The 15,267-nt window shown below is 44.0% G+C and overlaps 2 protein-coding genes across 3 annotated transcripts in view; one reads left to right on the top strand and one right to left on the bottom strand.

Annotated features, from left to right (window-relative positions):
- Nucleotides 1-15,267, bottom strand: part of AIFM2 (apoptosis inducing factor mitochondria associated 2) — a 136,285-nt gene that overhangs the window by 77,295 nt on the left and 43,723 nt on the right. For both annotated transcript variants that reach the window (XM_060126493.1, XM_060126492.1), the window contains exon 9: nucleotides 3,991-4,130. In XM_060126493.1, the coding sequence (XP_059982476.1) occupies nucleotides 4,000-4,130 (131 nt within the window). In that variant the 3' untranslated portion in view covers nucleotides 3,991-3,999. The remainder of the gene's footprint in view (nucleotides 1-3,990; nucleotides 4,131-15,267) is intronic.
- LOC132507291 (core histone macro-H2A.2) overlaps nucleotides 1-15,267 on the top strand; it is a 53,209-nt gene that overhangs the window by 10,418 nt on the left and 27,524 nt on the right. The window contains exon 2 of the mRNA XM_060126496.1: nucleotides 8,413-8,644. Coding sequence (XP_059982479.1) covers nucleotides 8,473-8,644 — 172 coding nt within the window. The 5' untranslated portion in view covers nucleotides 8,413-8,472. The remainder of the gene's footprint in view (nucleotides 1-8,412; nucleotides 8,645-15,267) is intronic.

Below are 15,267 nucleotides of genomic sequence, written 5' to 3' on the forward strand. Positions count from 1 at the left end.
TTATCATCAAGTGCTGACACCTAGATACATCCTTGTGAAATTTTAGAACATACAGAGAAAATTTTAAAGCTTGGGGGATGGCGGCTACCAAACTTCTCTGTAACACCGGATGCCAAAAATGTTGGATCAATGGCTTCAAAACGTTGAAGCAAAATGATTTTGATGCTAGCAATTTTGATGCTAGAAACTCTACCAAATAATAATCCAAAGATCATTCAATAAAGACAATTCCATTTGTGTAAGAAAACAAAATTTACTTCTCAGTACTGTCTCTGAAGAGATACCTGAGGCAGATAAAAGGAAAACAAGGGAGAAAGCCAAGAACGAAGAAGCCAAGGCATCAGGGATGAGCTGGGAAAGATGACCACTGGGTAAAAGAACCATTCCAAACTGGAGCCCAGCTCAGAGGGCTTCAGGAACAAAGTCTCTGGGAAAAAAGTGCCCCCTGCAAAGAGCAGTGTGACTGAGAAGCTGGGTGACTTTTAGAATATGGTAAAGGCACATTTCTCTTTCGTCAACAAGAACAGAGAAGAAGTACAGTCAACCCTCATTATTCACAGATTCCATATTTGCGAACTTGCCTACTCACTGAAATTTATTTGTAACCCAAAATCAATACTCATGGCGCTTTTGTGGTCTTTCAAAGACAGGCACAGAGCAGAAAAAACCGACTCATCCACTGCACACCTTACCCGCTGAGGTCAAACAAGGCCACACTCTACCTTCCTGTTTCATCTCCCACCCTGCATACGAGGGTCTTTTTCATGGTCTATTTAGTGCCACGTTTTTCACATTTTTGTGCTTTCTGTTAGTGATTTCACTGTATAAAATGGCCTCCAAGTGTAGTCTTGAACTGCTGTCTAGTGTTCCTAAGCGCAAGGAGGCTGAGCTGTGCCTTATGTAGAAAATATGTGTGTTAGATAAGCTGTATTCAAGCAAGAGTTATTGTGCTGCTGGCCGTGAGTTCAATGTTAATGAATCAACAATTCATATTAAATAAGGTGTCGTTAAAAGAAACATACATCAAACAAGGTTTTGTACTGATCCATTGATGAAAAAGTTGTGATCAGAGGCTGACAGCAACCTAACCCTGTTTCCCCAGGAACAATTGTTCACTACTCACTAATTTAGTGTCCTGCCTACTTTATAGAACAGAACTACTGCACATAACAAGGATCGATTGTAGTTACATGCATACCTCATTTTACTGCACTTCACAGGTATTGCTTTTTTTTACAAATTGAAGGTTTGTGGCACCCCTGCCTTGAGCAAGTCTACCAGTGCATTTTCCCAACAGCATTTGCTCACTTCATGTCTCTGTGTCACATTCTGGTAATTCTCACAGTATCTCAGACTTTTTCATTATTATATTTGTTATAGTGATCTGTGATCAGTTGGTCTTTGATGTTACTATTTTAGTTGTTTTGGCATTTTTTTAGCATGCTAAAGTATTTTTTAATTAAGGTATGTACATTGTTTTTTTAGACACACTGCTATTGCATGCTTAATAGACCACAGTATAGTGAAAACATAACTTTCATATGTGCGGGAAACCAAAAAACTGATGTGGCTCACTTTATTGGGGTGTCCTAGAGCTGCACCCACAGTATCTCCGAGGTACGCCCGTAGTAACTTGGGCGCGTGGGGGAGGCTTTACGAGAAGACATGATCCAAATGTGAAGCCAAGTAAAATGTGGAATGACGTTGAACAACATGTTTTCAGAACCAAGAGACTCCACTTCTTGATACTAAGTCACAAGAGTCCTAGTGTTGGACCACAGAAATGTGAAGCTAACATCCCACTTGATTCTGAAGGGAACAAGAGTTACAGAGTCTTCATCATATAAATGCTGTTCATTGGCATTTAACTTTCAAAATTATACCTACGGACAAAACGCAGGAGATTTCGTTATGTGATTACAGAGCAAAATAGAAATGTGATAAATCGGGATAGTGGAAAGTACAGAAGACAGAGGTGGAAGTACGGAGGTAAAGACGGGAGGAGAGGACCAGGGAAAGATTGGGGCCGATACATCCTCATTTTACATGACAGTGGCTTAGGACACAGTCCCTAAAGTTGGTGGAATTGGAAATGGAGATTGAAGTGTATTATTTAAAGTTTTGGGAATTCCCTGGTGGTCCAGTGGTTAGGACTCCGTGCTTTCACTGCCGGGGCCCGGGTTCAATCCCTGGTCAGGGAACTAAGATCCCGCAAGCTGTGTGGCACGGCCAAAAATGTATAGATAGATAAATAAATGAATAAAAATACAGTTTTCAAGGCAATCAATGGAGGAAATAAAGTTCTTTACCCTTTTTGCTTTGTTTTACTGTGTGCAAGTATTAGATTTAAAGATAAATTCAGAATTTTAAATAACTTCTTTAACTTTCTTGTTTTCCTCGCTTTAGGGTGGCCCTGAGCAAGTCATAATTATGTTTCAGCTTGTACAGATTCACAGAGAACTTAGGGTCTCAGCCATTTTTTCACAGAGCCCTTAAGCCAGAAGAAATGCTTTCCATTCCATTTATTAAGTGGTTTGGTCTCAACAACCTAATAAGTATTTCTGTCCTGACAATTTAGTAGCTCTTTGAAAAAATAATAACACATGAATTAGAAAAACAAAGAACATTTGCATCCTGTTCTTAAATAACCATGAATTACAAAGAGGGTGTGTACACCTGTTGGACATTACACAACTTCTCACACCTTGGAATCAGATTGGACACGGCCACTCTCATTTTCTGTTCCACACTGATTTTCACCCAGCACTTGCTTTTAATCACAACAGCCAAAATTTCAGCTTTGCAAAAGATATGGCATCACCAAAAAGAAAATAGCACACACACACACACACACAAAAGATAGTACAATCTACCCTGAACCTCTGGTGGAACCACAATGAACTAGTAGTTGTGGAGACCAACAGAGGTTGACTATCACTGTATTTCACTTGAAAGCTTAAACATTAGCTGTTGTGGGACTTCCCTGGTAGCGCAGTGGTTAAGAATCCGCCTACCAGTGCAGGGGACACAGGTTCGAGCCCTGGTCTGGGAAGATCCCACATGCCGCGGAGCAACTAAGCCCATGCACCACAACTACTGAGCCTGCGCTCTAGAGCCCGTGGGCCACAACTACTGAAGCCCGCGTGCCACAACTACTGAACCTGCATGCCTAGAGCCCGTGCTCTACAACAAGAGAAGCCACCGCAACAAGAAGCCCACACAAGGCAACCAAGAGTAGCCCCCGCTCGCCGCAACTAGAGAAAGCCCGCGCACAGCAACCAAGACACAACGCAGCCAAAAATTAATTAATTAATTAATTAAAAAAACAAACAAAAAACCATTAGCTATTGTGTCCCGGGGTCCCTTGGCACACAGTTTGGAACCCATGGCTCTAGCATCTGTTTAAAACTTTACTATAAGCTGTCATGCAAGTTCACTGGAAAACATTTGAGGACAGAGGCCATGTATATTCCACAACATCTAATGTCATTTCTTGTTCAATAATAAATGCTCCATAAATACTGTCTTTCATGGAATCTCTGATGTCACAGATTGCAAGATGCATACTGATTTCTAGAGACAGTAAAATGTTTTTTTAAAAAGGCACATCATAAAATCAATGAAATAACAATAGTTATTTAAATAGGCTAGTGCGAGCTTATCGTCCATGTCTGGGTTAGTGCCGCAATTTAATATTTACCCTTGTGATACCTGTAAAATCTAACTCACTGGTGTTCTTACGGGCTTAAAACCCAAACATAAACACAAATCCTAAAACAACAGAGTCCCATACTTCCCCAGCACACAGAAAACCAGTGGTGTTCTACCAACTGCCATGCTCCTGAAGGTGAAAGGAGTAAGCAGGCAACACTGCATTCTCCTTGCTTCTTCCCTGAGTTTTATTCTCCTGCCCCGCCCCCCAACTTAACATGCTTAAAACTCTTCTGTTCACTTTGAGAGTAATTATGAGACTTTATACTGTGGTCATACCTTGGTCTTTCAGATGTGGAAGGACAGGTATGATGCGGATCTAGGTGGTGTCTGGTCTGCTTCCCAGTTCCTCTCACATCCTCCACGTAGTGTGTATAACCACTGGAAGAGCTGCATCCAGCCAGATTCTTTCTTCGAACCTATAAACAAACATCATGTACTATAGTCCTTAAGCTCTGCCTAATTAGAACAAAACTTGTTTTCGAGCAGAAGGTAAATAAATGTAAACATTTAAGTATTAGTCTGATGGAAACAGATTTCACATCGCAATAGTTCTCTTTCGAGGAGTGGCCCTCCACTGAGATTCAGATTCACAGGAAGTAGATAAAAACGCATTCAAGTTTTTAAACTCCTGACTTCCCAAGACTGCATAGAGTCAGGGGAGGCCTAGAAAAGAAGGAAGTTAGCGGTTATCACTTCTCACCACTGCAGGCAGAGTCCAGCGCAGGCTGGGGGGCTGGGGGATTTAGAAAGTAGGGTCTTCTCTCTAGTGGGCCAAGGAGGCTCAACACTTCCTTCCATCTGTGGGTTCCGGCAGGTATGACCTGTCAGCTCCTCTCTACTTCCCCTAAGGATTCTTGGAGGTAGTCTGATTCTTACAATGTGCAGGGGCCTCCCAGCCCTCGGGGCCAGGAATTAGGCACCTGGCTGCTTAAACTCAGCGTGATGGCTGAAAATGTTACCAGAGGGGGACCCCTTCCAGAGCCCTAAAGGTGGGTTCGTGTCTAACCCTCAGAAATGAATTGTCCGAGGAGACACACCTACTGACAGAACAAAAGGCGTTATTGGAAAGGGGCGCCTGGGCAGAGAGCAGCAGGGTAAGGGAACCCAGGAGAAATGCTCTGCCACGTGGCTCGCCGTCTCAGGGTTTATGATGGTGGTGGAGTTCGTTCTCTGGGTTGTCTCTGGCCAATCATCTTGTTTGTGCCCATACTTGATCTGACTCAGGGTCCTCCCTGGCGGCACTTGCATCTCCCAGCAAAGATGGATTCCAGCGTGAGGGTTCCTGGGAGCCTGGCAGGACATACCGTGCTCCTTCTCAGGACCTTCTGTTATGAGACAACTTATGCAAGCGGTTATCACGGTGCCTGGCCAGGGTGAGTGGTTTTGGTTACTGGTTCCCTATCGAAAAGATGGGTCCCCAGACACAAAGAGCTCTCTAGTCCTATTGAAGCCCATGCAACGGTCAATCTCACACTTAGATTCAAATGGCGCTGCATCCCCAGCTCTAAGGCCCTAACCTAGAGGAAAGTCTGGAAGCCAAAGAAGGAAAGTCTCGTTACAAAGTGCTGTGTTTGGGGTGATCCCTACATTTTATAATAGTCAGCTCGTATGTTTCTATTTGATCTAACCCTGACTTTCCTTTCCTTTCCTATTTTATCTTCATGAATGTGTTAGGCATCAATGCCCTACAGTCCCGTTTTTCTTCTACTGCCAGTCCTTATTTCCAAATTTTAGGGCAATTCGTGACTCCACTTGACTGATACTGGGAAAGTCCCTGGGTGGCTTTATCCTGCACACCTAGTCATTCCCTGTCTGTTTTCATTTGAGAAAAATGTACTGGGGGGTGGGGGGGATGAAGGGGTCCTGCTTTGTGGTGTTTGTGCTCCGTGCATTTTTCTCCCTGTAGGAGAGATTATGACCATCCAGCACATCGTACGGTATCCACAGAGCATGTCCATCCTGTGATGGGCTTTTCAGGTGGTTTCCTCGGCAACCAGACCTACTAATCCTCCCCTCCCCCCACTTATCAGTAACTAATAATCGGTTTAGTGGAGTCACCAATACTAACACATCTTTATGCACCTGCACAGGCTCTTAACTCTTCAGATATCATTTCTTAAAGAGACTGAGCTTCTTTTCCAGAACCATTTGAAAGTGCAGTTCCAAAGACTGGAATGTTTAAGACCAGAGGGGCCTTCAGGATCAATCAGTCACCTCCCTGATTTACAGATGAGGCCACTCGAATGACACACACAGCTCCCATAGCTAGTCATGTAGAAGTGGGACCACACCCAGGGATTCCTGCCTGGTCCCAGGCTCTTTCCACTACACCAAGGGCCACCCCCATTCTGAACGCCACCAGCGCGTAGCCAGCATGTGCCATGTAATTGTCCCTAAGAGCAGGGACTGTTGAACATTGCTCTCGTGTTTCCTGTCCCCTGGGATAGCACTGACTACCAGCAGGTACTCTGTACACTCATCGATGCCTGACCTAAGTTTCTTCAACATGAGTTGATGATTATAATCCTAATATGCAGCTACCTGCTTCGTCACAGAGAGGACAGCTGTAAGTGGATTTATGAGAGTTTTCAGCAGAAGCAGAGAAATGTGGAAGTTCTAAGAAAAGTGATGCTGTCTTATCCGTGTGCCTTACTGGGAAAGAGATAATGTTCTCAGGCTATTTGCTCATCTTTGCTTGTACTTAACTTTGATGAATACCTACATCTCTTGGTGGCAAAACGACACATAAAATAGGAGGGTAGTAAGTACATATGAGCATACAAAAAGAACGTATGTCAAGTATATAGTAATATGCCTCAAACTCACGTCATTTACCTCAGAGATAAGAGGGTGTTGAGAATGGGATTTGTTGCTAAATTCCATAGTTCTCATATAAAACTCCTCAGTCATACAGAGTTATCGGATACTTTAGAAAACTGAACTCTATGTTCAATCTTCCATCCAGATTAAAGAAATCCCAGGTTTGTATCTTTCATATTAGCCATGCATTTATTTAGCACTTTCTTCCATCATATTCTTACTCACTTTCTTAGGCCTTTTCATTGCCATCTTTGCTGTCAGTAAACTAACCGAGCCAAAATTTGAGATGGCTGCCTCAACAGATAGAACCGATTTCGATTTATTTTTGACCTTCTCATTTTCCATCCCCAGAGAAAATGGCAACTGAGAATGATGCTGCCCTTGGGCCAGAGAGCTTTAATTCATTAACATTTTTTCCTGGAAAATTTTTGTTTCCTTTTCTTTGGTTCTGCTTGTTTGTAATTTGCTTTTACTTATTCTGGCTTATGTTCCTTTTTTGCTTACAATACTCCCTCCACCAACAGGTTTAGCTCCATTACAATTCTCTGAATTAGTTTTAGCCTTACAAAGGCTTTTTCAGAAGTATATAATTATTTTATCTTCACACAAAAGATAGCTTCCTAAAATAACACAGAATCATATACGTGTCTCTTGGTGCACTGTACTGAAGTCACCTCTTCGTGCTGATTCTGAAGTTTCTCCCCAAAATCAACCTTGATTCCCCATTCTAAGGAGCAAAAGCTTGGGCTGCATTCTGGCTTTTAATTTGCTGTTACTCTACCTTAGCATAGTCAATAAAACTGCCTCCTCTGGCATGTTTCTGTTTTTAAGAATGCTACAGGGGGAAGGGATAAATTGGAAGATTGGGATTGACATATATGCACTACTATCTATATGATAGATAACTAATAAGGACCTACTGTATAGCACAGGGAACTCAATACTCTGCAATGGCCTATATGGGAAAAAAATCAAAAAACGAGTGGATATATGTATATGTATAACTGATTCACTTTGCTGTACACCTGAAAGTAACATAACATTGTAAATCAACTATACTCCAATAAAAATTTTTTTAAAAAAAGAATACTACATTATTAGGGAATTTAGAAAAGTGCTTCCATCTGAGAAGTGTACATCAGCTCTGAGTTGTGGGTCAAAGCTAACCATTATGATAGCCATGGCCATATTAACTTTGTACTATTTATTAAAAGAGGCAGGAGCAAATCAGGGCAAAGGGGAACCATATTAGTTTTCTTCTTGCTGCTGTAACAAGTTATCCCCCAAATTTAGTGGCTGGAATCAATACAAATTTATTCTCTTACAGTTCTGGACGTTAGAAGTCCAAAATCATTTTCAATGGGCTAAAGTGAAGGTGTCAGCAGGGCTGGTTCCTTCCGGAGGCTAAGAGAGGAGAATCCATTTCCTGCTGTCATCCTGTCACTACTCTCATCTCCTCCCTCCATCTTACAAGGACCCTTGCAATTACATTAGGCCCACCCAGATAATCCAGGATAATCTTCCCCACCGGAGCATCCTTAGCTTAATCACATCTCCAAAGTCTCTTCTGCCATGTAAGTAGCATATTCACAGGTTCTGGGGATGTTGAAGTGGACCTCTTTGGAGGCTGACCACAAGACCATGGCCTCTCTCTCTGGCCTCTCCTACGGAGGCTGGGCTGCATGGGTGGGGTGGGGAGTTGTCCATGGGTGGGCCTGCCGAACCCCAGCTCCCCATCTGCAGCACCCTGCGGTGGCAGCCAGCTCTGGGCTGCCTCCCCGCGGCTATCAGGCATGTCACACGAGCTCTGTGGCCACACCACGGTTCCCAAGCTGCAGGCCAGTCGCCCTTCCTTACCCTGCCACCTTTCCTTTCCAGCATTGAGTTAGTGCCGGGAGGCCACCGTGTCAAGCAAGCTGAGAGCAAAACTAAGGCAAGATGTCGGGCCGGAGCGGGAAGAAGAAAATGTCCAAGCTGTCGCGTTCAGCCAGGGCCGGGGTCATCTTCCCCGTGGGGAGGCTGATGCGGTACCTGAAGAAAGGGACGTTCAAGTACCGGATCAGCGTGGGTGCTCCCGTCTACATGGCCGCGGTCATCGAATACCTGGCAGGTAACGTGAACACGCAGGGCAGGTAACCCGCTCCCAGATCTCACCTTCCCCTCGTCCCCTGCACACAGGCTGGGCAGGGAAGCCTTGATTCGCCCGTGGCTGTCTCAAGGTCGCTGTGCGCGGTAATGGGGTTTCAGTTTGCCTGCTTGGCTAAAACCAACTCCTGCAGGCTTTAGGGGAGGGAAGAGCACATAAGGGCAGAGGATCAACATGGAAGGGAGAGAATCCACAATAAAGTGTCTTTTCTAGACCAGCCCCAAGAAAGGTGTGTCTTGCTGTAGACAAATGTAATACGTAAATTTCTAGGTTCCCACAAAAGACAAACTATGGGGAAGATAGGGGCTTGCTATTCATTTTGTAACAGGAGTCTTCACTTTTACTTCACGGTCCTCACTAAACCTCAGCTCTCCTGCTGTATTGAACCTAGGGCTCAATGTCCATAAATAATGTTGAGCCCAGCATTGAAAGCATCTTCAGTTGGTTCCATGAAGCCAGCAACGTTTCAATTTTACTCTCCTTTACAGAGGTGGTTCTCTGTCTACAAATACATAGGAAAGAGTTTCCCATGTTGGTTGTTAAAATTATTTTTTTTATTGAAAGATAGCATTTTTGTTGTGTGTGTTCTTTACCTATTTGAGTAACTTTACATTTAGCTTTTTTTGTTGTTGCTCTGGAGGTTGGAGAGAAGGACTGGAGGGCTCTGAAAGTGAAACCAATCAAGTGTGATAGAGCACTGCTTTTCAAAGTGGGGATCACTCCAGGGATCTTGTTGACAAGGTCAAGGGTAGGATCCTGTTGACCAGTCTCAGGGTAGCACCTGAGACTCTGCATTTCTAACACACTGCTGTGATGTGATGCTTATGCTGCTGGTCCAGAGCCCACTCAGAGGAGCAAGATTTCAGCCAGTCTTTCAGCAGCAGGTCTAAAGGCCTGGAGAATGCTTTTTTAAAATGCAGGTTCCTGGCTGCATTTTAAACCCAGGAATCTGATGGGAGAAAAATCTCCTGGCTTGGAGGGAGAGGAAGGACTTTGAAAATGGTGACTGAAGCTTTAAAACAACCTTTAGATCTATACCACCCACTGATGCTGGAAGACCCCGAGTAACCCAGAGATTCCACAGCCTCCAAGCGGGGAGCCAGGATACCCTGACGTCCTTCAACCCTAAGCTGTGCACTTTCTGCTTCACTACACTGCCCCATTATAATGTTTGTATAATCAAAATAATAGTAGTTCCTGTGCCTCCACTTGGCAAAAGTCTAAACTGTGCATAATACAATAGAACAAAATTTGGCCTTTTCAGATTTTGTTGACTGGTGACTCTGTTCTTTGGTTCAGAAGTGTTTGATGAAAAAGCTTATGTTTTCCTTTTCATTCATTCAACAAATATTTGTCGAGCATCTACCTGTCAGTGCACACAGTAAGTCCTTAGACTCTTCCCTGCTAATAGCATTGGGCCATTTATATGATTTTTCATCTATCTTCAGTTAGAGCCACCAGACCTCATAGCTATGCATACTATAGCCTGAATGTCACACTCTGGACTTCGAGCCAGCACATCCGTAAAGATCGATAGTGTCTCTCAAAGTAGAATGTCACCCATTTTCTCATAGTCTTTCATTCACTCAACAAACATTTATTGAACACCTACTATGTGCCAGGTGTTATTCTAGGTGCTGAGGATACAGCAGAGATCAAGACAGACAGGAGTCTCTGCCTTCAAGCAGAATGCATTCTGAAGGGAGAAACAGCAAACAAATGAGTGAAGTGTACGTGGTCCAGCAGATGGTGTTAAGTGCTCGGGGATGAATAAAGCAGGAAAGGAGTTAGGCTTGGGCTAATTCCAGGAAGTGGGGAGCTGAGGGGAGGCCCCACTGAGGGGCTGGCATCTGAAGGAGGCCAGTGAGTGGGCATGTGGGTGTCTGGGGGGGCCCTCGGGACAGAGGGAAGCAGGTGCTGGGGGTGTCCAAGGAGCAGCAATGGGGACAGAGGGCTGGGGCTGAGGGAGGGAACTTGGACTGTAAATGAGGCCTGAGGGAGAGTGGCTGGTGGGGGCCGAAGAGCTTGTCACGGGAGCTCTGGAGGGTTTTGAGCAGATGTGCAAGACCCTGCCTGTGGGGAGGGGGGTACAAGGCGGGGTCAGGGAAAGCAGCAGGAAGGCAGTTGCAGAGATCCAGGTGAGAGACGTGAGGTTGGGGAGTAGGCAGTGGAGCCTCCGAGGAGTGGTCAGAGTACTGAGATATCTTGAAGGCTAAGTCAGCAGGATCCGCTGACGGTTTGGACATGAAGTGCGAGAGAAGAGAGGAGGAGCAGCTGGAAGGATGCTGTTGCCAATAACACTCCTTCCCCAGTGCCAATAACACTCCTTCCCCAGCTGCCAGCACCGTCCTGGGTCAAATGGAGAAGATGAAGCGGGTCTTCTGAGGCCCAGAACTGTCTTCCCGGTGTCCTTTCCTTCCCTTCCTTTTGTGCTTTTTTCTCCCCTCCAAACTCAGGTTGGAGTTGACAGTAGGGGCTTAGATGTCAGCTTAAATCTGATTTATCAATTTGCCAGCTCTGTTACCTTGGGCTAATTTCCTTAACCTCTCTGAGCTTTGGGTGTTTCCAGAGCTAATCTCATTTAACTCCATTAATGAGCCAATGTATGCAAAATGTCTGGTGCATAGGATGCACCCAATAAATGGTAATTCTTCTCCTCTCTCTTCTATTAAGAGCTGATGAAATCATTCAGGGCAAAGTGTAATGAGCAACTCTGTTAAGGTGGTATATTTGGGGGCTGTATTGCATTTTAATGAGACAAGGAGTTTAAGCCAAAGGAATGAATCATTATTGCAGGGCATTGCTTAGTAAGTAAAAAGAGGATTTTTGTTAGTTGTTTTGTTTTGGAAGGGGGCATGAATTGATTTTGTTTAGGGAAGAGAGTTCAAAGTGTGAAAGCCTCCTGTCACCCTTGAAATGACCTTTAACATTCACGACAACAATATTGACTGAGTTTCTCCTTTGCATCAGGCCTTAAACATACAACGGAAAACAGACAGATGTGGTCCTGCCTTCCCTGGGTTTACATTCTAGCAGAGTCGACTAGCATTAAAAACAACACAATAAGATGACATTCATGTGGACAGGGAAGCCACAGGAGCTTTGGGAAGCAGGGGGAGGCTGCCTAGTATAAAGCAAGGGTTGTTAAGACCTAACCAGGGGTGTAAAGCAATTATACTCCAATAAAGATGTTAAAAATAAATAAATAAAAACAAATTAAAAAGCCCTAACCAGGGGGACTTCCCTGGTGGTCCAGTGGCTAAGAATCTGCCTTCCAATGCAGGGGACTCAGGTTCAATCCCTGGTCAGGGAACTAAGATTCCACATGCCATGGGGCAACTAAGCCCATGGGCCACAACTAGAAAGCCTGCGTGCCGCAACTACAGAACCCACGTGCTCTGAAGCCCGCACGCTGTATCGAAACATCCCGGGTGCCATAACTAAGACCCGACACGGCCAGAAATAAATATTTTTAAAAATTGGAAACCGGGGCTTCCCTGGTGGCGCAGTGGTTGAGAGTCCACCTGCCAATGCAGGGGACACGGGTTCAAGCCCTGGTCCAGGAAGATCCCACATGCTGTGGAGCAACTAAGCCCGTGTGCCACAACTACTGAGCCTGCGTTCTAGAGCCCGCGAGCCACAACTACTGAGTCTGCCCTGTACAGCCCATGAGCCACAACTACTGAGCCCATGCACCGCATCTACTGAAGCCCGTGCTCTAGAGGCCATGCTCCACAACAAGATAAGCCACTGCAATGAGAAGCCCACACACCACAATGAGTAGCCCCCGCTCGCCGCAACTAGAGAAAGCCCACGCACAGCAACAAAGACCCAACACAGCCAAAAATAGTAAATAAAAATAAAATAAATTAAAAAAAAAAAGACCTAACCAGGTTCTCAATCCTGCTTTTTAACAAATTGATTGATTTAAAATCCTGATACCTGGGTCTTAACCCCAGAAATTCTGGGATACTTCTGGGCATCAGGAGTTTTTAAAGCTTCCCCAAAAGATTCTGATGGGCAGCCAGGGTGGGGAATTGGTAGGAGTTGGCTAGATTCAGATGGGTTGATTATCAGTTTGGGGAGAAACAAGGGTGAAGATCTAAAGTTTAGAGGAAGTATGTGGCCCCTTCCAGAAACTGGAGGCATTTCTGTGTACCTGGAGCAGAGCTGGGAAATGGGAAGGGTGAGAGATGAGATGGGGGAGCAGGGGTCAGGTCCTTGAGGGCCACATGAGAGTGTGCACATTTTGCACACACATGCCAGGGGAGGCATCGAAGGGAGGAGGTGGCATTCTGGGGGCCTCACATGGGCTTTAGGTGGAGAACAGTTGGTGGGAAGCAAGATCAGAGTCCAGGAAACCAGTGGGGGCTGTTTTAAAGTCACTTTTGAGAATTGACAGGGGCCAGGACTAGGGTTCTCAGTGGAGACGATGAGAAGAAATGGGCACATGTGGGAGCTGTCTGGAGGGGAGAATCAGCTCTGCTCAAAAATGGGTGGGATAAGGGGGGAGGCCAATTTACTTCTCCTCTCAGATTCATGTCTATGGTCTCTGAAGTTCCCCTCTCCCACTCACTGCCTCCGAGAGGGGACCTGGGGCCACAGGAAAAGCCAAGTAAGAAAAAGCTGGGTGCCAAGACATAGAAACAACCTAAATATCCATTGACAGATGAATGGATAAAGAAGATGTGGTACATATATACAATGGAATGTTACTCAGCCATAAAAAAGAACAAGATAATGCCATTTAGAGCAACATGGATGAAACTAGAGATTATCATACTAAGTGAAGTAAGTCAGACAGAGAAAGACAAATATCATATGACATTGCTAATATGTGGAATCTAAAATATGACACAAATGAACCTATCTATGAAACAGAAACACAATCAGGGACATATAGAATAGACTAGTGGTTGCCATGGAGGATGGGGGTGGGAGAGGGATGGAGTGGGAGGCTGGGATTAGCAGATGCAAACTGGTATATATAGAATGCATAAACAACAAGGTCCTACTGTACAGCACAGGGAATTATATTCAATATCCTGTGAAAAGCCATAATGGAAAAGAATATGAAAAGAATGTATATATATATATATATATATATATATATATATACACACACACACACATATAAAACTGAGTCACTTTGCTGTACAGCAGTAATTAACACAACATTGTAAATCAACTATACTTCAATATAAAATTTCTAATAAAAAAGAAAAAAGTTTTAAAAATAGCATGTAAAAATGCAAAGTCATATTTCACAAATGTTTGAAATTCATGAACCATTCTTACTTTCTATTAAGTAAAACTATACCAAGAAATTATCCATATTTTAAAGCCCATTTTAATTCTTCCTAGAGCAGATCCCCAAATTTAATAAAATCTATTAAAAATTTAAAGATTTTATAAATACAAAAATAAAATCTACACCAAATGCAGAAAGAAAGGAAGGAAGGGAGTGAGGGAGGGAGGGAAGAAGGAAGGAAGGAAGGAAGAAAAGGCTGGGTGCTACTTAGCCAAAAAGAAAGTTGCACGAATTTTCAGGAACTTGGGGAGAAATAGCAGTCAGCCTTGCCTGATTTCTCTGGACTGGCTGTCTGACCAACCCCAGGTTCACACATCATCATGATGTTACAGCTATATGGCATTTCTGGTCCCAACCTGTTGGGGGAGGTTGCACGCTCCGGCAACGAATGCATGCTGGACTGCTCATCTAGAAGGTCCCTTCCACCTGAGACCTCCACCAGCCTCCCAGAATGCACATCACATTCATACTTCAGTTTATCAATCTGTAAATGCTGGCCCAGTTTACATCTCCAATGTAAGTGAGGAAAAAATGGACTGAAAAAGCAAGCCCCAGATTCTGGAAAAGAATTTTGTAGTCATCAACAATAGATACAATATAAATGTAAGATATTGAGAATGAGTAATTTATAATCGTTTTATGGTGAGAAAATGTTCTGTAATATATTTTTAATTGATAGGACAAATAGGCCTTAAAACAGCATTGAATTTCAGGGCACTTCATGAAATCATTATGTAACAAAGAAACCTATCATTTCCAGACAATTGGGTCTATCCATTTAACACCAAGCATTTTTTTAATATAATGATTTTTCAGTTTTTACATTTGTGTTTTGAAAAGATCACTTTGGCAGCCAGGACCACGTGTGTGGTTGTGCAGGTTGTACACTGCACAAGGACACACATTGAAGGGAGAATCATTCACATCATAGACCTCAAAGAACTGTGACTAATTATGAGCATTTCCAGCAGATGGCAGTAAAGGTTCTTGTTCTAACAAAATTAGGGAAGTCAGGTGTCTTGAGGAAGGCGCATCTTTTTCTAATTTGCACAATTAGAAGGCCAGTGGTGGCCTTGTTAGCATGGATCTGGAGGAAGACAGAACTGGGGGCAGGAAAACCACTACGATTATCTGGGCTGGAAAAGAAGACAGTCTTAGCTCGGGTAATGGCGATAAGCTTGAAGAAGAGGGGCAAAGTTATTTAAGATTTATGAGGCTGGGGGCTTCCCTGGTGGCGCAGTGGTTGAGAGTCCGCCTGCCGATGCAGGGGACACGG

The sequence above is a fragment of the Lagenorhynchus albirostris genome, chromosome 16 (genome assembly GCF_949774975.1).
Source record: "Lagenorhynchus albirostris chromosome 16, mLagAlb1.1, whole genome shotgun sequence".
Classification (NCBI taxonomy): domain Eukaryota; kingdom Metazoa; phylum Chordata; class Mammalia; order Artiodactyla; family Delphinidae; genus Lagenorhynchus; species Lagenorhynchus albirostris.